We start from the raw sequence: 21,836 nt of genomic DNA on the forward strand, positions 1-21,836 counted from the left end.
AGTACCATGCAAAATTGAAGCCTAATTTGGCAATTTACAAAGTATCGGTTCACAATTGCAGAGGCTCTGATGTAAAATAATAAAAGAAACCCCTGAGAAGTGATTTTTGAAACGACACTCCTCAAGGCATTTATTAAGGTGCTTAGTGAGCATTTTCATTCCACAGCTCTTATCCATAAGTGATTGCGCTGCGGATGGTGCAAAGGAAAAATTGCAATTTTTCCCTAGATATGCCATTTTAGTGGTTGTGCCCAGCTTGTGCCACTGGAGACACACACACCAAAAACTCTTAAGAGTTCTCCCGGGTATAGCGATGCCATATATGTGGAAGAAAACAGCTCAGAAGGGAGGGAGCGCTGTAAAATAAAATATTGCATTGCAGGGCTGCCAATATGCTACAAACCACTAAGATCACTTCCGATGGCTGCGTCTAACAGGATAATGGCATGAATCAGAGTTAGCTCCAGTCCCTGCCATTACAGGTGGGCGTCAGCCGTAACATGTTGCAGGCACCCGCCACTGATGACACGGGCTCAGCTTCTGAGCCATCTTGCCGTCGGCTACAGAAGGCTTTCATACTAGGCACACCGGGAGGCCAGTATTAGGCCTCTGGTTGCCACTGCAGCTACCGGCACCCTGGCGATTTAGTTTCTCGGGGGGCAACAGACAGCTGACACCTGGAGATGATGGCACAGACTATGCCGTACTGATTTTTTTTTTTGCCTTCCTGATACTTTCAGTATACTCCATCTGAAACACAGAATGATTGTAACTCCCTCTTGTGACAACTTCTTATAACAGTAAAATACAAAATAGCTCCATGCACTGTACCAAAATTGTGTTCTCTGAAAAATGCATTCCAAGCTCCCTATATCATGTAGTAACTTTTGCTTGGCAATACAATATCGCCCTCTTGTGGATAACGTTTATATTGCTGCAAACTGCTCACATTAAATGTGTCGTTTTATATGTATTGTGCTGTTGCTGGGCTACAGGCCTTCAGAATCCTCTTCATTACAGTTATAAAAGCTTGTGCTCTATTCCTAGCTCATTTTGCAGATCATGTGAATCTGTTCCTGGGAGAGGGTGTCACTGGGCTTGGCATACATGACACACATATTGCACCTAATTTCTAGAGCAAACCTCTGCTCCATATTTAAAATAGCACACCTGAATAAATCGGTTAGAACAGTCGTATATGTGCCAGAACTCCACTTATAATGCACCCTGCACCTTTTTTGTACATATGGTGTATCTGCACAATTTTCTGCACCACATATACCCCATGTATCAGCCAAATAAGTTGTAAATATTCCTTAGTGCTGGAATAATTCCAAATTTACTTAAACTAGCAACCGTATTGTGATAAATATGAGAAATTATATATTTTCTCAGAGCAATAGTCCTAAATTAAAAGCAGGGTAGGTAAAGGGGTTAATGGTTCCACCCTCGCTCTAGTCTAATGTAGTGAAGGGGCTGATGCAGAATGTCATGCCCATGGCTGTGGGTCGTCAGGCTCACTCACCTCCTCACGCCAGCAGCCATGGATCTGCGAGCACTGGCCCCAGTCTCCTCCTCAGAAGACGCCAGCGCTCACCTCAGCCGGGTCCCGTAGGGTCGGCGCGCACGCTTGTGCCCGCTCTTAAAGGTGCAGCGCATGCACCGGACTTATGGTTAATTAGCCCTTAAGTACCCTGGACTATAAGAAGGGCCCAGCCACTTCCTCCCACGCCTGAGCGTTGTCGTCGTACCCTTAGTTTGTCTATACAAATGGTCTCCTAGTGTTTTCCAGTTCCCAGTGTTTCCCGTACCTGTAACCTGTATCCCGTGCTGAGCTGAAATCGTGCTGTGCTGTATACCACGCCTGTCCTGCTACTCCACGCCTGACGTCTGCCTGCTGTCTAGTCCCAGCTGAGCCTGCCTTGCTACTGTATGTGCTGCCACCGGTACCCTATACGAACTATAGACTGTAACCTGCGACCTGTTGGCCAGCTGCCAAACCACCAAGGCGGTATGGCCCAGTGGGTCCACGAACCCAACGTGACACAGACATTCTCAATATACAGAAATAAATGAATAAATACAGATATATGTGTACTTGTGTTTCGCACACTTTTTTCAACAAAAGGGTCGGAGCTGGCTTAGTTTACGAGTAATCCCAAAGAACTCTGCAAAAATACACAGATAAATATATACTTAGCCGCTCTGACGACCCAGAGAATCCATAAACTGAGTCCAATAGAACTGAAGTTGTCCTCGTTTTTTTTCTATAATCCACCTTGAGGAAAGGTAAAAAAACCACAAAGGTACTGGTGCAGAAGTTGTCAGTGATGGCTGGGCTTCGTAGTTCTACAGCGTCCGCGGCTTCTTCAGATGTTTTCCAATAATCTTACGATAGAAGAGACGACAAATAGAGTAGCACTGTCAGTAACTTGTGGAAAAGCATAAGGTATTTATTTCTACTCGCATATTTTAAAATTGTGCATACAGACGGAACATAGCAATACTAGAACAAACAAACAAAAAATTCCTACAGGCAGCAATTGTACATACATTACAAAAAAAATAAAATTAAATTTGCATTCACACTAGGGATACACGATGCATCCTATCCAAGGCTGGAGGGGAGTCAAGAGTACCATGTAAAATTAAGGCCTAATTTGGCAATTTACAAAGTATTGGATCACAATTGCAGGGCTCTGATGTGAAATAATAAAAAAAACTGCTGAGAAGGGACCCCATTTTGGAAACTGCACCTCTCAAGGCATTTATTAAGGGGTGTACTGAGCATTTTCACCCGACTGGCCTTTTCCATCAATGATTGCGCTGCGGAAGGTGCAAAGTAAAAATTTCAATTTTTCCCTAGATATGCTATTTCAGTGGCAAATATGTCGTGCCCAGCTTGTGCCACTGGAGACACACACCCCAAAAATTGTTAAAAGGGTTCTCCCGGGTATGGCAATGCCATTTATGTAGAAGTAAACTGCTGTTTGGGCACGCTGTAGGGTTCAGAAGGGAGGGAGCGCCATTTGGCTTTTGGAGAATGGATTTTGCTTGGTAATAGTTTTGTTTGGAGTCTTACTGGTGTTTCCGTTTATAATGTGGGGGTACATGTAAGCCGGGCGGAGTACAAAAGGGGCATAGTCAGGTGGTATAATAATGGGGTAAAAAAAACACAAAATAATCCATAGATGTATGTTACGCTGTGACACAATCCTTTCTGCACAGGACGGTATCGCACTAATAAACAGTCCTTACTTATTCCCCTTTTGGTCCACACTCGGCATCTTTGCAGTTTGAGGAATTTTGCCGGGAAGTGTTGTCCTGGTATAATACGGGCACACTCGCTTCCAGCAGATATGTTTGGGCTCTCCCCTTCCTGGTTTCCTAATTTTAGGGGCCTTGATAATTCGCCACGTGAAACAGAAGAAATGTTCCCCTCGGGTCGGCACAACAGCATATTTTTTCTTTCCTGACTTATTGGAGCCTTAACTAATTTTATTTTTTCATAGACGTAGTGGTATGAGGGCTGTTTTATATGCGGGACGAGCTGTAGTTATTATTGGTACCATTTTGGGGTACATACGACTTTTTGATCACTTGTTATCCTTTTTTTTGGGAGGCAAGGTGACCAAAAAACAGCAATTCTGGCATATGTTTTTAGTTCTTTTTATACAGCGTTCACCACGCGTTATAAGTTACATGTTACCTTTATTCTGCGGGTCAGGCCGATTCCGGTGATACCTAATTTATAGCACTTTATGTTTTACAACTTTTTGCACAATAAAATAACTTATGTAAAGAGAATGGATTTTTTTCTGTCGCCGAGTTGTGAGAGATATAACGGTTTTAATTTTTTCGTCAACGAAGCTGTATGAGGGTTTGATTTTAGCGAGACGAGTTATAGTTTTTATAGGTACCATTTTTGGATACATGCGACTTTTTGATCACTTTTTATTTGAATTTCTGGAAGACAAAGTGACCAAAAAAATATCAATTATGTCAGTATTTTTTATTTTATTTTTACAGCGTTCACTGTGCGGAATAAATAAACATAATATTTTTATAGTTCAGGTCGTTACGGTCGCAGCGATACCAAATATGTATGACTTTATTATTTTGTTTTCAATAATAAAGGACTTGATCAGGGAAAAAGGGCGATTGTGTTTTATTTTATTACTTGAAACTTTTATTGTATTTTTTAAAACTTTTATTTTTACACTTTTCTTTAGTCCCACTAAGGCACTTGAAGCTCCAACTGTTTGTTTGATGTTCTAATACATTGCACTACCTATGTAGTGCAATGTATGAGAACTGTCAGTTGTTCACTGACAGCAAGCCGATCAGGCTACGCCTCCGGACGGGGAATAATCGGCTTCCAAAATGGCAGATAGGAAGCCATTGTTAGGCCTCCTGTTGCTATAGTAGCAGTCGCCAGCCTTGCCATCGCATGGCAGGCTGCCGATTTCATAAAAACCACTTTGATGCAGCGATTGCATTGGATCGATGCATTGAAGGGGTTAATGGCAGGAATTGGAGCTAGCTCCGGTTCCTGCCTTTACAGTGGGATGCCCGCTGTAACATACAGCGGACACACACTGCTGATGACGCCGGCTCAGCTTCTCAGCCGGCGCCATCTCGCCGATGGTACCGGAAGCCTTTTGGGCCCCGACGACGGGGCATAGGATTCCGTTACTGGCAGACCGGGAGGTAAGTATTAGGCCTCCGATCTCCTTTGCAGCCACCGGCAACCCAGCGATCATGTTGCTGGGGTGCCGGTGGCTATAAACTCCTCACATGCTGCAATCTCTATTAAATGCTGCATGTGAGGGGTTAATCGGTCGGATCGGAGGCTAGCTCTGGTCCTGGCCGATACCTCAGGGTGCCAGCTGTAACATACAGCTGTCACCCGGCGGTGATGTCGCTGGCTCAGCTCCTAAGCCAGCTCAATCTCTTTCACGTAACTGTACGTGAAAATGCAGGAAGGGGTTAAATAAACTACTGTGATCATTCATTATGGCGCCTGAAAGACTTCCTTATGAATAATGTCTCAGCTGTACTCTCCGCTATGCGACATACTGAATATATACAGTCCGTGATTCTGTAACAGAAGACATGACCCACTGGTAAGTAAACCACATTCCTCGCACTTGTTGACATCCTATATATTCCTATGTACCCCTGTACTTCAGGGCCCAGCTACCAGGAAAATGGATCTTCCTATATTATAATCCCAGCACTTGATCACGGATTACATTGCAAACACCAGTTTACTTCACTATATAATGAACGTTATCCTGACAGTAAAGTAAGCAGCACAAAGTTCTGTTTAACCCCTTCCCGATTTTACTTTTCGTTTTTTCCTCCCCACCTTCCAAAGGCCATAATGTCTATTTTTCCGTCTATATAGTCCTATGAGGGCTTGATTTCTGCGGGACGAGTTGTAGTTTTTCGTAGCACCATTTATTTTGCCATATAATGTACTAGGAAACGGTAAAAAAAATATTTGTGGGCTAGAAAATTAAAACAACAGCGATTCCTCCATGGTTTTTTGCACGCCGTTTTTACGGAATTCACTGTGCAATTAAAACAATATGTGAACTTTATTCTGTGGGTCAATACGATTACGCAAATACCAAATATATATAGTTTTTTCTATATTTTACAAGTAAAAACCTAAGTGTAAAAAAGACAATTTATTTTGTTTCGCCATAACTTTTTTTTTTCCGTCGATTAAGCGGTATGAGGGCTTATTTTTTTGCGGGATAAGCTGTCGTTTTTAATAGTACCATTTTGCCGGACATGCAACGGTTTGATCACTTTTTATTTCATTTTTTTGTGGGAGATTAGGTGACTGGCGTTTACAATTTTTTTTCCTTTACTGTGCGGGTTAAATAACGATATATTGCAATAGTTCAGACTTTTACGGACACGGCGATACCAATTATGTTTATTTATTTATTTTTTTACTATGCTCTAGGGGGAAAAATGGGAAAAGGGGTTTTATTTAACTTTTATTTTAGTTTTTATTTTATTTTTTTTTACACAAAAAAAAACTAACTAATTTTTACTTTTTTTTATTAGTCCCCCTAGGGGACTTCAACCAGCGATCGTTAGATCGCTTGCACGTTATACTGCAATACTAATGTACCTTAATAGGCGCACAAAGATGGCGGACCTGGGGGCCTTCATTAGGCCCCCAGGCAGCCATAGCAACCATCGCCCCCCTGGCGTTTGCTTTGCGGGGAGGCGCGATGAGCTGCTAGAGGGGGTCGCCCCCATCTTTCTAACGATTTAAATGCTGCGGTCGCTATTGACCGCAAAATTTAACGAATGCGATGCCGCTCGTCACTCTGAAGTGTCGGCTGCATCAAACAGCAGACACTCGCATCGTATGGAGCTAGTTCACTCCGTGAGCCCGTTCAATACTTCCCCTACCCGACTTTGGTGTATGGATACGTCAAATGTCGGAAAGCGGTTAAAGATCAGATATCAGCGTAAAACAAATGCAGCTATAGGTCAAATACTGGTTTGCTGCAATGCAACAAGTTAAAGGGGTTGTCCGAGATACCATCATATTTTCAAAAAGTTTTTCATACATTTCACCTTATACAGACAACATAAATAAAGCAGTATATATAAAAAAAAAATCCACTTATCACATATCTTCTTTGAATTTAGCGCCGTTTGTTTACATGCACTCCAGGTCCGCTTTGTTGAGGTTTCCTTCTGATAATACTTATTTTCCCTGCATGCATTGCAGGCTGTAATGAGCGTGCATGTACAGCCTACCAAGAGTTCATGTGTGCGGTCCTTGCTCGCCCCCGCTGACATCCTTCCCTGTACTTGTGTTTCCTTGCTGACATTCTTCCAGGATGGTAAGCAAATGTTATCCCCCCATTATGTTTACACACATTTTACATTTCTTTCCCTTTTCAAGTTTATAAACCTCTTCCTGTCTACCCTAACCCTCGTCAACCCTCTTCTATCTCCTGTCTCTCTCCACTTACGTCCCCTCCGCTATGTGTAGGCTTTGGCAGTGTATGTAGTTTTAAAACAAATAAATGTGCCGATGCAGAAATTATACCTAGACCGGGATAGTCATACGCAAGTGCCGTCCAAAATCACTGAACACACACAGGCACGCTCTCAATGAACAACTACATAGGCTGGACGGGCACTAAAGAACAAGCACCCACAGAAACGACACGTCATCAGTGACGTGTCGTATACCATCCGAAGTCTCTCTGGTCCGAGACCACCTGATAGGTATACGCCACGACAGTGGAGGAGGCTGAAAACGTGACGTCGGAGGTCATGTGATGAGCAGGAAAAAGATGCCGCCACAGTGCCCTCTGCAGATGCCGCCACACCTCCCCCCATCAGTAGACAGCTCCATTGGGGCTCCCTCTAGGAGTGGATTCCCCAGCCAGAGCGTTGCTGACGCTTTGGCCAGGGATTTCTCTACTGGAGGAGCCCCGGACGTCACTGTCCATACACAGTGACGTCAGGGGATCCTCCTGGACCGGTATGTGATGCCTGGGGCAATCCCAGAGCAGAGCACTAGTATAGGCTCTGCTCTGGATCTCTGGGGAATCCACAGACATCAGTGTCCATATATGGACAGTTATGTCAGGGGCTTGCCCAGAGCTGAAGTTCTGCAGTAGAGCCGCTTCTAGCACTCCGCCTGGGATTCCAGCTCTGATCCTGACATCACTGTTCACATATGGACAGAGATGTCATGGGCAACCCCAGAGCAGGAGTCCCAGGCAGCGCGCTAGTAGCGCTCCTACTGGGACTCCAGCTGTGCTCCTGACATCACTGTCCAGCTCTGGGGAAGCCCTAGACAATCGCTGTCCATATGTCGCAGATGTCAGGGGATTCCACAGAGTCCCAGGGCAGAGCCTATACTAGCGGTTCCGTGGGCCAGAAATGACAGCCTCAAGGGCGGCGTGCTTGAGACCCCTGATCTATGAGGTGGATGCGCTCATTAAAAGAATACATCTTAAGACCAAACTGTCACAAACCTGTGTCGCCAAACAATATGGAGTCTAGTTCTCGCTGCTTCTGCAAGGTTTTCTCCTTTTCCTTTTTCAGTCTCTTATCCTTTTCTCTCTGCCGCTCCTCCTCTTGCTCTCCCTCCAGTATGACCCTCAGGGTCTTCTCTTCTGCGTCATATAATGCACTACGCTTGTGCAGCATTGATCGAAGCCTTATTATGTGATTTGTGAATGTTTCATCAGCAGACGGCGGTGGACAGACGCCTGAAAACAAAACAGGTTAATGATTGGTTGTAATAAAAGATTCTCACTGGCAAACACAGCACTTGATCTAAGAGTTACCAGAATGCAAACATCACATTGAATATTTAACCCCTTCCCACTACTTGCATTCTGGGCCCTAATGACCAAGCCATTTTTTACATTTTTCCATTGTCACATTCGCAGAGCTAAACTTTTTTATTTTTGCGTCGACACAGCTGTATAAGATCTTGTTTTTTGCGGGACAAGTTGTACTTTTTAATAGCACCATTTTGGGGTACATATAATTTATTCATTAACTTTTATTAACTTTTATGGGGGGTGGATAGAAGAAAACCTGAAATTTCACCACTCTTTTTTGCGCCCTAAATCTACGTCGTTTACCGTGTGGTATAAACAACACCACAACTTTATTCAACGGGTTGTTACAATTGCAAAGATACCAAATTTGTATAGATTTTGTATGTTTTACTACTTACACAGTAAAAACACTTATTTTTCAAACTTATTTGTTCTTGCGTCTCCATATCTGAAGAGCCATAACGGTTTTATTGTTCCGCCGACGCAGTTGTATGAGGGCTTTTTTGTTGCGGGACAACTTGTAGTTTTTATTGGTACCATTTTGGAGTAGATGCGACTTTTTGATCACTTTTTATCACATTTTTTTAAAGTCAGGATTAACAGAAAACAGCAATTTTTCCATTGTTTTTTATTTTATTTTTTTACGGCGTTCACCGTGCGGGTTAAATAATGTAACAGCTTTATAGTTGGGGGTCGTTACGGACGCGGCGATAACAAATATGTGTAACTTTTTTGCTTCATTGTGTTTTTTTTAATAGTGAAGCATTTTGTAAGGGGAAAAAGTGGGTTTTTCATTTTTTTTTATTACCTTTATTCAACTTATTTTACTTTTATACTAGTCCCACTAGGGGACTTCACTATGCAATCCTCCGATCGCTATTATAATACACTGCAATACTTTGTATTGCAGTGTATTACTGCCTGTCCGTTTAAAACTGACAGGCATCTGCTAGGACATGCCTCCGGCATGATCTAGCAGGCATTTACTACTGGCAGACCTGGGGGCCTTTATTAGGCCCCCGGCTGCCATCGGAGACACAGACACTCGGCGATCTTATCGCCGGGTGTCAGTGGGAGAGAGAGGGAGCTCCCTCCCCCTCTCCAAAACCACTCAGATGCGGTGCACGCTATTCAGCACCGCATCTGAAGGGTTAAACGGGTGAGATCGATACTAATATCGATCTCACCCGGTCTAGCAGGGACGCCCCCAGCCCTCAGCTACCTCTGGCAGCTGAGAGCAGGGAGATTTGACGGCTCCATGCTCTGTTTACTTTATTCTAATGCAGCGCCGTGGAATGGCGGCGCTGTAGAATAAAGCCCACTAATGACCGCCGTGAAAAGGCTTATCGGCGGTCATTAAGGGGTTAAAAGGTATTTCCATCAGCTTCACTTGCACCAATAAATTACAAGAGATTCCTATAATTCACAAAGAGGGAGTATCATTTGTAAGAATCACAAGACCTGGGTCCCTGAGAAGTAATATCGTCAGGTAAAATCCATTGTTACTATATCTTAACCCCTTCAGGACACAGCCTGTTTTGGCCTTCAGGACACAGCCAATTTTTTCAAATCTGACATGTTTCACTTTATGTGGTAATAACTTCGGAATGCTTTTACCTATCCAAGCGATTCTGAGATTGTTTTCTCGTGACACATTGGACTTTATGTTACTGGCAAAATTTGCTCGATACATTAAGTATTTAATTGTGAAAAACACCAAAATTTAGCGAAAAATTGCAAAAATTTGCATTTTTCTAAAATTATATGTATCTGCTTGTAAGACAGATGGTAATACCACACAAAATTGTTGCTAATTAACATCACCCATATGTCTACTTTAGATTGGCATTGTTTTTTGAACATCCTTTTATTTTTCTATGACATCACAAGGCTTAGAACTTTAGCAGCAATTTCTCACATTTTCAAGAAAATTTCAAAAGGCTATTTTTACAGGGACCAGTTCAGTTGTGAAGTGGAATTTAGGGCCTTATATATTAGAAACCCTCAATAAGTCACCCCATTTAAAAAACTTCACCCCTCAAAGTATTCAAAACAGAATTTAGAAAGTTTCTTAACCCTTTAGATGTTTCACAGGAATTAAGGCAAAAATTCATTTTTCATCTATTTTTTTTGTAATGCAGAAAGTTTTACCAGAGAAACGCAACTCAATATCTATTGCCCAGATTCTGCAGTTTTTAGAAATACCCCACATGTGGCCCTAGTGCACTTATTGACTGAAGCACCGGCCTCAGAAACAAAGGAACACCTAGAGGATTTTGGGGCCTCCTTTTTTGTTAGAAAATATTTTAGGCACCATGTCGGGTCTGAAAGGCTCTTGCAGCGCCAAAACAGTGGAAATCCCCCAAAATTGACCCCATTTCGGAAACTATACCCCTTGAGGAAATCTAGGTGTATAGTGAGCATTTTGACCCCGCAGGTTTTTTGGAGAAATTATTGGAACTAGGCCGTGAAAATGAAAATCTACATTCTTTCAAAGAAAATGTAGGTTTAGCTAATTTTTTCTAATTTCCACAAGGACTAAAAGGAGAAAATGCACCACTACATTTGTAAAGCAATTTCTCCAGAGTAAAACAATACCCCACATGTGGTAATAAACGGCTGTTTGGACACACGGCAGGGCTTAGAAGGGAAAGAGCGCCATTTGGCTTTTGCAGCTCAAATTTAGCAGGAATGGTTTGCGGAGACCACGTCGCATTTGCAAAGCCCCTAAGGGACCAAAACAGTGAAAACACCAAAAAAGTGACTCCATTTAGGAAACTACACCCCTTGAAGAATTCATCTAGGGGTGTAGTGAGCATTTTGAACCCACAGGGGTTTCATAGATTTTATTAGAATTGGGCAGTGAAAATAAAAAAAAATCCTTTTTCTTCAATAAGACGTAGTTTTAGCTGAAAATGTTTCATTTTCTCAACAAATAAATGAAAAAAAGCACCACAACATTTGTAAAGCAACTTCTCCTGTGTATGGCAATACCACATATGTGGTCATAAACGGCTGTTTGGGCACAGAGTAGGGCTCAGAAGGGAAGGAGCGCCATTTGGCTTTTGGAGTACAGATTTTGCTGGATTGGTTTCTGGGCGCTATGTCGCATTTGCAAAGTCCCTGTGGGACCAAAACAGTGGATCCCCCCCAGAAGTGACCCCATTTTGGAAACTACACCCCTCAAGGTATTCACTTAGGGGTGTAGTGAGCTTATTAACACCACAGGTGATTGGCAGAAATTGGTGTGCACTCGATGTTGCAGACTGATAATGGGATTTTTTTCTATAGATATGCCAATATGTGGCGCCCAGCTTGTGCCACTGGAGACACACACCCCAAAAATTGTTAAAAGGGTTCTCCCGGGTATGGCGATGCCATATATGTGGAAGTAAACTGCTGTTTGGGCACACTGTAGGGTTCAGAAGGGAGGTAGCGCCATTTGGCTTTTGGAGCGTGGATTTTGCTTGTAGTAGTTTTGTATTGAGTCTTACTGGTGTTTCCGTTTATAATGTGCGGGTACATGTAAGCCGGGCGGAGTATATAAGGGGCATAGTCAGGTGGTATAGTGGGATAAACAAAAACAATAAAATAATCCATAGATGTGTGTTACGCTGTGACACAATCCTTTCTGCACAGGCCGGTGTCGCACTGATATATGGCGTCCTTTCTTATGCCCCTTTTGGTCCACACTCCGCACCTTTGCAGTTTGAGGAATTTTGCTGAGAAGTGTTGTCCTGGTATAATACGGGCACCATCGCTTCCAGCAGATATGTTTGGACCCTCCCCTTCCTGGTTCCCTAATTTTAGGGGCCTTGATAATTCGCCACGTGAAACAGAAGAAATGTTCCCCTCGGGTCGGCACAACTGCATATTTTTATTTCCTTATTGGAGCCTTAACTAATTTTATTTTTTCATAGACGTAGTGGTATGAGGGCTGTTTTTTTGCGGGACGAGCTGTAGTTATTATTGGTACCATTTTGGGGTACATGCGACTTTTTGATCACTTGTTATCCTTTTTTTTTGGGAGGCAAGGTGACCAAAAAACAGCAATTCTGACATTTTTTTAAATTCTTTTTATACAGCGTTCACCACCGTTATAAGTTACATGTTAGCTTTATTCTGCGGGTCAGTCCGATTCCGACGATACATAATTTATAGCACTTTTTTATGTTTTACAACTTTTTGCACAATAAAATAACTTATGTAAAGAGAATGGATTTTTTTCTGTCGCCATGTTGTAAGAGCCATAAAGTTTTAATTTTTCCGTTGACGGAGCTGTATGAGGGCTTATTTTTAGCGAGACGAGTTATAGTTTTTATAGGTACCATTTTTGGATACATGCGACTTTTTGATCACTTTTTATTTCAATTTTTGGAAGACAAAGTGACCAAAAAAATAGCAATTATGTCAGTATTTTTTAGTTTTTTTTTTACGGCGTTCACTGTGCGGAATAAATAACATAATATTTTTATAGTTTAGGTCGTTACGGTCGCAGCGATACTAAATATGTATGGCTTTATTATTTTTTTTCAATAATAAATGACTTGATAAAGGAAAAAGGGCGATTGTGTTTTGTGTTATTATTTGAAACTTTTATTGTATTTTTACAACTTTTATTTTTACTTTTTTTACACTTTTCTTTAATCCCACTAGGGGACTTGAAGGTCCAACTGTTTGTTTGATGTTCTAATACATTGCACTACCCATGTAGTGCAATGTATTAGAACTGTCAGTTGTTCACTGACAGCAAGCCAATCAGGCTCCGCCTCCGGGCGGGGCCTAATCGGCTAACGTAATGGCAGATAGGAAGCCTTTGTTAGGCTTCCGGTTGCCATAGCAATCGCCCCCCCCCCCACGCAACAATCGGCACCCGCAATCGCGTAGCGGGGTGCCGATGTTGCTATAACAACTTAAATGCGGCGGTCACTATTGACTGCCGCAATTAAGGGGTTAATCGGTTCGGATCACCGCTGTGATCCAACCCGATGTTTTCCCCCAGTACTAAGGCTGCTAGTAGCAGCCTGTACTGGGAGATGCCGGGCTGCGGGGAGCGTCTGTGTGCTCTGTTAGGAGCACACGTGGATTAACGGGCTGCAGGCACAACGACCAGCTTTGTAGCCCGTTAATCTACGTGGGGTGGTCGTGAAGGGGTTAATAAAGTAATACCTGGAAGAAGGTAAATAACGCATCTCGTACCTTTTCTTCCAGCAGCTTCTTTTCTCAGCTTCCGCAGTTTCTCCAAAGACATCCAGCATTTTTCTCACCCTTTTTGCTTCTTCCTCACCTCCCCAAGCACACGGTCAGCGGTAGCTTTAAGCTCTCGCTCCTGTAAAAGGCCAGAACATGATTAAGACACTAAAATCAATTGTGGGAAGTTTGAAGGAACATTCCAGTGAACATGAGCGGTAGATTTTCCTGTCAGTAAAAGGGAATGTTCACAAGCACTATTTACGGATGTAATTCAGGCGTTTTTTGCTGGAATTACGGCCGAAAATACTGCTAGAAAGCGTCGGCAAACATCTGCCCATTCATTTGAATGGGTCTTACGATGTTCTGTGCCGACGGTCATTTTTTTTGACGTGCCGCTGTCAAAAGACGGCGCGTAAAAAAGACGCCCGCGTCAAAGAAGTGGCCGTCACTTCTTGGGACGTAACTGGAGCCGTTTTCCATTGAGACCATAGAAAAACAGCTCCAATTACGTCCGTAATGGAGGCTGCGAAAAACGCCTGCACATGCCATTACGTCTGAAATTCAAGAGCGGTTTTCTCCTGAAAACAGCTCCGTAATTTCAGCCGTAACGGACGTGCACGTGTGAACATACTCTAATACATGCGCCACTTGTGGAGAGAGAAAAGGGACCATAGTAACGCGCAAAGGTGCATATTGACCACTCTCTTCTTCCATAGAATACATGCAATGTGAATGGGCATGTAAAGGGTAGCAATTTGAGGGATAGATACGTATTAGGGTATTGCGTAACATACAATGCCCTAATAGACAAACTTAGAAAACATCCAAAAACAGGAAAATATCCTCAAACCGTTCCTGGATTATGTGAATGAAAATAAAATTCTGTGGCTTCAGCTGTGATAGAAAAAAAACCCTGTTTCCAGTAACGGTCCATTTACATGTTGCGGTTGAGGTGTGGTAAGAACTGCATAAAAACTGATACATTTTTCTTTGCGGTTGATGAAAAAAAACGCAAGCACATGAAAAAAAAACACAAATCACAGAAGAAAAGCATGCGTTTTTTTTCTCTCAACGCAGTTCAAACCGCACCTCAATGTCTGAAGGGGCCCTAAACCAGATACTGAAGCGGTTCGTACTCTTAGTTTGTTCACTTCTGCGTCGGAGGTTCAGTTAGGGGTCTCCGTCGAACATCTGGCAGATTACCGGAAACAATAGTGCAGCATGCTGCGCTATTTCCTCCAGTAAAACCACGGACACCCAAACGGAACCCATTAAAGTCAATGGGTTTCGTCAGCCGATGGTATCCGTGGTGCAACAGAACCGTCACTTTCGGTTTTCCCTCTGACGGAGCAGAACAACAGAAACCCACAATGCAGGTGTGTACATAGCCTTAGGCCATGCTCACATCGGTGTCCGAGGCTCCGTTAGAAGCCGGTCACAGATTCCATTGTTTCTCCCTGACATAAAAGCGCAGCAAAAGCGACAGACACAATGACGGCACTCCCACAGAACCTATTAAAAGTAATGGGTTCCACCGGGAGCCATGTGTGTCCGACATGCGACAGATCCAGCGATTCTGTTTTTCTGTTCCCATCAAGAAACAGACTAATGGAAAATCTAGCGCAGATGTAAACAGAGCCTTAGCAAGAGATTGACACTCACCCGTTTGTTCTCCTCTACCTTCTGGATACACTGCATTCTCCACAAGTCAATGCCGGCCTCCCTCTCTGCAGAACGCTCTGTTGCTGCCTTTTCTTCCTCCTCTTCTGCTAGTCTCCTGCGCTGCCAGCGAAGCCTTTTCCTGCGCACTCCATCCAGTTTCCTCTTTACACCCTGGATATATCCAGGCTTCTCCAGCTCCTTCATTCTTCTCTCTAGATCTACCCGTACATCAGCTGCTTTTTTATAATCACATGTCCATGGTTCTCCTTCCTTGTTACTGTCTTCCAAAGCCTGGCACAAGGAATCTAGTTGTGACACCAATCGAAGGGCACCATGTATCAGCCCACGTGCGTCTGCTATCGAGTAGGCCTGAACTGCATCAGTCTTGGATGGAGGTTTCTTTCTTCGACATGATAAAAAGCTGGAAAGCCACTGCACAAAGACCTCTTTATCTGCAGGCCCACCTTTATCTTTATCAGATTTCCTATCTAAATGCATGAAGTGGTCCTCAATGTGAGTGGTGGGAGTAGGCTGGGAAAAAAATGGGCTACCATGATGCAGCAACAAGTTTGGGTCTCTTCGCCCATCTGGCACCTCATTATGAGGAAAAGGAGAATCAACTTCAAAACGTCTACCACCAGACATTCTCGTAGGCATAATAGGATCCAGATCTGGTCTTCTATCTTGGTGTATGATAGACTGCTGCTGGCTGAGAAGATGGTGTGGATGATTTCCCAGTCTCTGGAGCCTGGAGACCTCCAAATCACCCTCCTCATGAGATCCGCTAAAAACAGGACCTACCGGCGAGTGGAGAGCGTATGAAGGATTGGAGAGACTTCCATGAAGAGGAGGTAAATGATAGTGGCCTTGTTGTGGGTCATTAATATAAGGAGTGTTTTGTGTGTGTGCGGGCTGTAATTGTGGGGAGTATTGCTGGAGGCCTGGAGATGGTGACCTGTAGCTGAACGTCTCAGGTACTGCTGGGGTGTTCAGATTATATATCCCGGCCTGGGAATCTGCACAAGACATACCACGTTGGGCCCCTTCATCTTGGTATGTGTGTTGCAGATTACTTCTGTTGTGGGGGAAGTCATGATGGAAACCTGCAGGCTGGGGGCCACTAAGAGGACCACTTGATCGGGAATCACATTGCTTTGCCATACCAGAGTACGGAGATATTGCTGGATTAGGACCTGTAGAACTGCTCGGACCACCGTGATGGAATAAGTCGGGCTGATAAGCGCCATGCTCACTCCTAGGCGGTGGCCTTTCGGAGTACATAGCGTCACTGGATATATGTTGGACCCCTTCACGGTCCTGTATACTAGACGGTCGCTCTCCTGGCTGGTAGTATATATTTTTGTGGTCCCCTTCACGGTGCTGTATACTAGACTGTCGCTCTCCTGACTGGTAGTATATATTTTTGTGGACACCTTCACGGTCCTGTATACTAGACTGTCGCTCTCCTGACTGGTAGTATATATTTTCGTGGCTGTTTCGCTGCTGAGCTACGTCTTGACTTTCTCCTCTGTGGTCAGATACATTCTCTCTAGAACTTCCCTGATGAGACATAGCAGGGGTCTCAGCTCTATCAGCAGGTCTCATTTGATGGGGTCTCCCTTGGAAGGCGGCCTCTGGAGTCTGAGCATGAAGCGACTGTGGAGTGGCATTATATTGTATCGCACCCTGTAGTAGCTCGGGTGCCCTTTGCTGTGAAGTGTCTGGGAGGGAGCCATCGTTCCGTATAATGGCTGGCTGCATAGGACCATGGTGAGGTATGCCAGGCCTCGTACCTCCATGTGGGAATAGTTGTGGCCGCAGAGGTCCATGCTGCGATATACCCCGGGGACCTCCACGTTGTTGCGGCTCATGACCGTGATACTCATGCTGTGTAAAATCTAAGTGGCCCTCCCTCTGCTCCGAGCCATCCTGTGGCAAAAAACCAGGCCGCCCGACTTCATGAGGCGACCTAGTCTCCCAGCTTCCTGTCAGCTCTGCGCCGCCGTCCGGATAGAATACACGGGGGAGCGCCCCTCTATGCTGCGGCACCTCATGACTGACCCTCGGTTGAAGCAGCACCGGGTGGTTAGCAAAGCTCGGTCTATCCCGCGTCCCATTTTCTGCCGGCCGCTGCCTTCTCTCCATGACAACAAGGAAGATAGCGAAACCAAGTACATCCGAAGCCTTAAGGGGATTTGCAATAGCGACACCTTCCGGATAGGAGGAAACATCACCAGCGGCTCGTGTTACTGCGAGCGAATAGCGATGCATTGTGTGACCACCAGTGTTGCATTCCCGGTGACTCTACTGTAATCTTAAAATGTGCTTTACCTGCTTCATACTGCATAATATTAACTCACTTTTATTCCTTATTTTACTCAACGTGGGTGAAAGAACAGGTAGCATCAATACCAGGCCTGGTGCACATCCTGAACTAAGACCGATCTTACTTCTAGGGGAGAATATTTCAATACATTGATGCAGTGGCGGATTATCATATGGGCGGTTCCGGCGGCCGCCCGGGGCCCACGGCTCCCATGGCCGCCCGGATCCCATGGCCCCCCTGAACCGCACATAATTTAAAAACAGCTACATTCCAGCGCGCTAGCGCCGCTAATGGGGAGAAGGGGCGGCTGAGAGGGAATAAGGCCGCACTGTTCGCCCTGCTGCCTTTATGAGGGGGCGGCGGCGCAACTGAAACCAGCCGCCGCCATCCCGTCCTGCACTAATTCTACCTGCGTCTATAGAACGCAGGTACAATTACATGCATATTAACTGAATGGCCGGGTACGTTCCGTGCCCGACCATTCAGCACCTTACAATGACCCTGATTGCCAGGGCAGAATGAGATGTCCCACCAATCAGCGCCTTTTAACTTGTTGAAAGGCGCTGATGGGCGTGGGAAGTCATTCTGCCCTGCCAATATGCGCCTTTTAACGACACAAGCGGCGCGATGGCGTCGCTCAGCCCCAGCAGACATGCTCAGAACAGAGCAGGCCTGCATTGACACAGGACGGTGTGGGAACGGGATCACGGTGAGTATGTAAATTTTGTTTTCAACTAAAAAGTGTGGACGGCATTATATACAGGAGGGGGGTCTGTATCTGGGGCACAATCTACAGGGCAGGCTTTATGTGGGACACAATTTACAGGGGAGGCTTTATGTGGGACACCATCTACAGGGGGCTTTTTGTGGGACACAATCTACAGGGGGACTATATGTAGGGCACTATATACAGGGTGCGCTATATGTAGAGCGCAATCTACAGGGGGCTATATGTGGGGCAAAATCTACAGGGGAGGCTTTATGTGGGACACAATCTACAGGGGGACTATATGTAGGGCACTATATACAGGGGTAGCTATATCTAGAGCGCTATCTTCAGGGGGCTATATGTGGGGCACTATCTACTGAGGGCTCTATGGCGGCACTATCTACAGGGAGCACTATGTGTGTGTGTGTGTGTGTGGGTCACAGTGTATGGTGCTATTATAATCAGGGACACAGTGTATGGCGTTATTATAATTAGAGGTGCAGTGTATGGTAATATTATATATAGGGACGTATTGTGCGGCACCATGATAACTTTATCTTTGTTTATAGATGCAGAAATGTTTGAAAAGTGAGAAGCCCAAGACATCTGAGCGGAAGAAATGGGTCGTGGCCAGGAGAAGTCATAGAGGTCTAGACCGGATGGAGAAGAAAAAAGAAGAACCAGAATCTGAAATGAAGTCACCGGTAAGTCACTTAATGAAAATTTTTATTCTACCTCTAATCAGTACTGTAGTCACTGTATGATCTGCAGCGAGATGATGGGTGGTATGATATTTTTTGGGGGGAAACAGCAACTCACAGCATATCGTTACCATTGTTTGGGCCATGCTGGGAGCTGTAGTTTTATCCATACAAACCTATACAGCAGGGGTTGCACTAAATTGAGCTATATTTGTGCTGGTGCTGTATTTATGTACTGAGCTTGGTTCTGGGGATGTATATATGTACTTGGCTCGGTTCTGGGGCTTAATTTATGTACTGAGCTTGGTTCTGGGGCTGTATTTATGTACTGAGATTGGTTCTGGGGCTGTATATTTGTACTGAGATTGGTTCTGGTGTTGTATATATGTAGTGAGCTTTGTTCTAGTGCTGTATATATGTACTGAGCTTGGTTCTGGTATTGTATTTATGTGCTGAGCTTGGTTCTTGTACACTGTTTCCGTAAGTCCCATACAGCTGAATGGTAGTTACGGAAACAGCGTAGCTCGCATTCTACGCTGCTTCCCTAACTGCCATTCACTACTATGAGTTACGGAAAGTTCATGGTCAGGAAGTGGCCGAGAGGCAGCGATAGCAGAAAGAGGTAGAACAGGGTTTAGGGGGCCCGATTTTAGAGATAGATGTGAGTCCCACCTCTGGGAACTGCACCTATCTGACAGGATCCACAGGATATGTCATAAATTTCCCTCTCGGGAAAACCCCTTTAAAGTGGAAATAAACTTCTAAAAAACGTCTGACATATCATAATGACATGTCAGAAGTTTTGATTGGTGGGGGTCCGAGCACTGAGATGACAGGTGACCGCTGTGCCACTTAGTTTCTGATCTGCTTTTCTCAGAAAGCCGAGCAAGCGGTGTATGGACGTACACCACTCTGACAAATGCAGATCAGTAGCGAAGCGGCGCAGCATTCAATCATGCGCTTCTGCCGCCTCACTTTAGCGATCGGTGGGGGTCTCAGTGCTCGAACCTCCCACCGATTAAAAGTTCTGACATATCACTATAACATGTTAAAAGTTTAGTTACACTTTAAAGAGAGGTGTTATCATTTTTTTATTATTATTATTTATTTATTTTTTTAAATAAAACAGTCTATCAGTGTGTTTGGTGCAGCTTTCTAAATACTTTTTTTTATTAAAAATGATTTTTACTTTTTGAGATACAACTGCTTTATATCCTGAATACAGAGCAGCTGTATCTAGTGCTAAAACATGTATCCGTCAGGTCAGTGGCACTGACGGGTACAGTGTCAGCGGCTTGGGGGGTTGAATTGCGTCTGAGGGGGAAGGAGGGGGCCCAAGTTGTGTCAACAGCCCGGGGCCCATGGTACACTTAATCTGCTACTGCATTGATGTATGGAAGCACAGAGAGCCTACGGCGCTGCAGTATGTAGCCAGGAAAAGCACCTGGGCCCTGGTAAGGGCAGATTCACACAGAGCAGAAACGCTGCGGACTTGTGCATGATAAATCTGCAGCGGATTACAGGGCCAGCCATGTTATATGACATTTAAACAAAGCTCATCTACATGCTGCAAAGTTTATCCACAGAAATTGACCTGCGGAGTGTATTTTAGAATCCTCAGCATGTCAATGTTCACCCCTTTTAAATGTAGAGGGGTGACGTCCGCAGCATGCAGTGTGCCGGGAATTCGCTGTAAAATCTGAAGGTGGATATTTCTGCCACTTGCTGATTTACCCAGAAACACTTTGGTCTAAGGAAACGCTCTTTAATTCATCAATTAATCTCATAGGCTAAAACTAAATGAAAAGCAGCCTCACACTTAGGGTATGTTCACACGACAGCGTCCGTAACGGCTGAAATTACGGGGATGTTTTCAGGAGGAAACATCCCCGTAATTTCAGCCGTAACGGCATGTGCAGGCGCTTGAACGCCGCGTCCATTACGGACGTAATTTGCGCTGCTTTTCATTGGAGTCCATGAATAACGGCTCCAATTACGCCCAAAGAAGTGACAGGTCACTTCTTTGACGCGGGCGTCTATTTACGCGCCGTCATTTGACAGCGGCGCGTAAATATACGCCTCGTGTGAACAGACAAACGTCAGCCCATTGCTTTCAATGGGCAGATGTTTGTCAACGCTATCGAGGCACATTTTTCGGATGTAATTCGGGGCAAAAACGCCCAAATTACGTCCGTAATTAGTGTGTGTGAACATACCCTAAGGCTGGGTTCACACACCCTATTTACGGACGTAATTCGGGCGTTTTAGCCTCGAATTACGTCCGAAAATACGGCTTTAAAGCGTAGGCAAACATCTGCCCATTCATTTGAATGGGTTTTACAATGTTCTGTGCCGACGGTAATTTTTTTTACGCGCTGCTGTCAAAATACGGCGCGTAAAAAAGATGCCCGCGTCAAAGAAGTTCCTGTCACTTCTTGAGACGTAATTGGAGCCGTTTTCCATTGACACAATGGAAAAACAGCTCCAATTACGTCCGTAATGGACGCCTACGAAAAACGCCTGCACATGCCATTACGTCTGACATTCCGGAGCTGTTTTCTCCTGAACATACCCTCAGGGCTCATGCACACAGCCGCGTTTTTCGTCAGTGTGCTATCCGGATTTTTTTGCACACCAACCCCTTCATTTCTATGGGCTATGCACACATCACGTTTTTTTACAGATCCATTGTTCAGTTTCACAAATTATAGATCACGTCCTATCCTTGTCCATTTTTATAGATCTATGCCACCATTCAAGTTAATTGGTCTCCGAAACTAATAGGCAGCACATGTAAGATAGGAAAACACCTAGGAAATCCGATCACATGACTTTCCTAAGGCCTCATGCACACTTCCATCACCGTTTTTCACGGTGTCCGTTATTGGATGAGTGTGGTTCCC

At 44.5% G+C, this 21,836-nt stretch overlaps 1 protein-coding gene across 1 annotated transcript; it reads right to left on the reverse strand.

Moving 5' to 3' along the window:
• Positions 1–822: 822 nt before the first annotated feature.
• On the reverse strand, positions 823–17,342 carry LOC142750466 (uncharacterized). Its single transcript, XM_075859470.1, has 4 exons — positions 15,198–17,342; positions 13,542–13,671; positions 8,028–8,264; positions 823–2,388 (listed from the first exon to the last, which is right to left on the reverse strand). The coding sequence occupies exons 1-2, from the start codon at positions 17,340–17,342 to the stop codon at positions 13,606–13,608; spliced, it is 2,211 nt and encodes a 736-aa protein (XP_075715585.1). The 3' UTR covers positions 823–2,388; positions 8,028–8,264; positions 13,542–13,605.
• Positions 17,343–21,836: the final 4,494 nt, after the last annotated feature.

This window comes from Rhinoderma darwinii, chromosome 3, assembly GCF_050947455.1.
Source record: "Rhinoderma darwinii isolate aRhiDar2 chromosome 3, aRhiDar2.hap1, whole genome shotgun sequence".
In the NCBI taxonomy this organism is placed as follows: domain Eukaryota; kingdom Metazoa; phylum Chordata; class Amphibia; order Anura; family Rhinodermatidae; genus Rhinoderma; species Rhinoderma darwinii.

Excerpts from the sequence above, each read along its gene's own strand:
- LOC142750466 (XM_075859470.1), bottom strand. The coding sequence starts at position 17,342 with ATGGAGAGAAGGCAGCGGCCGGCAGAAAATGGGACGCGGGATAGACCG. Across the intron at positions 13,672-15,197 it reads AGGTAGAGGAGAACAAACGG|GAGCGAGAGCTTAAAGCTAC; the intron begins GTGAGTGTCAAT and ends GGCCTTTTACAG.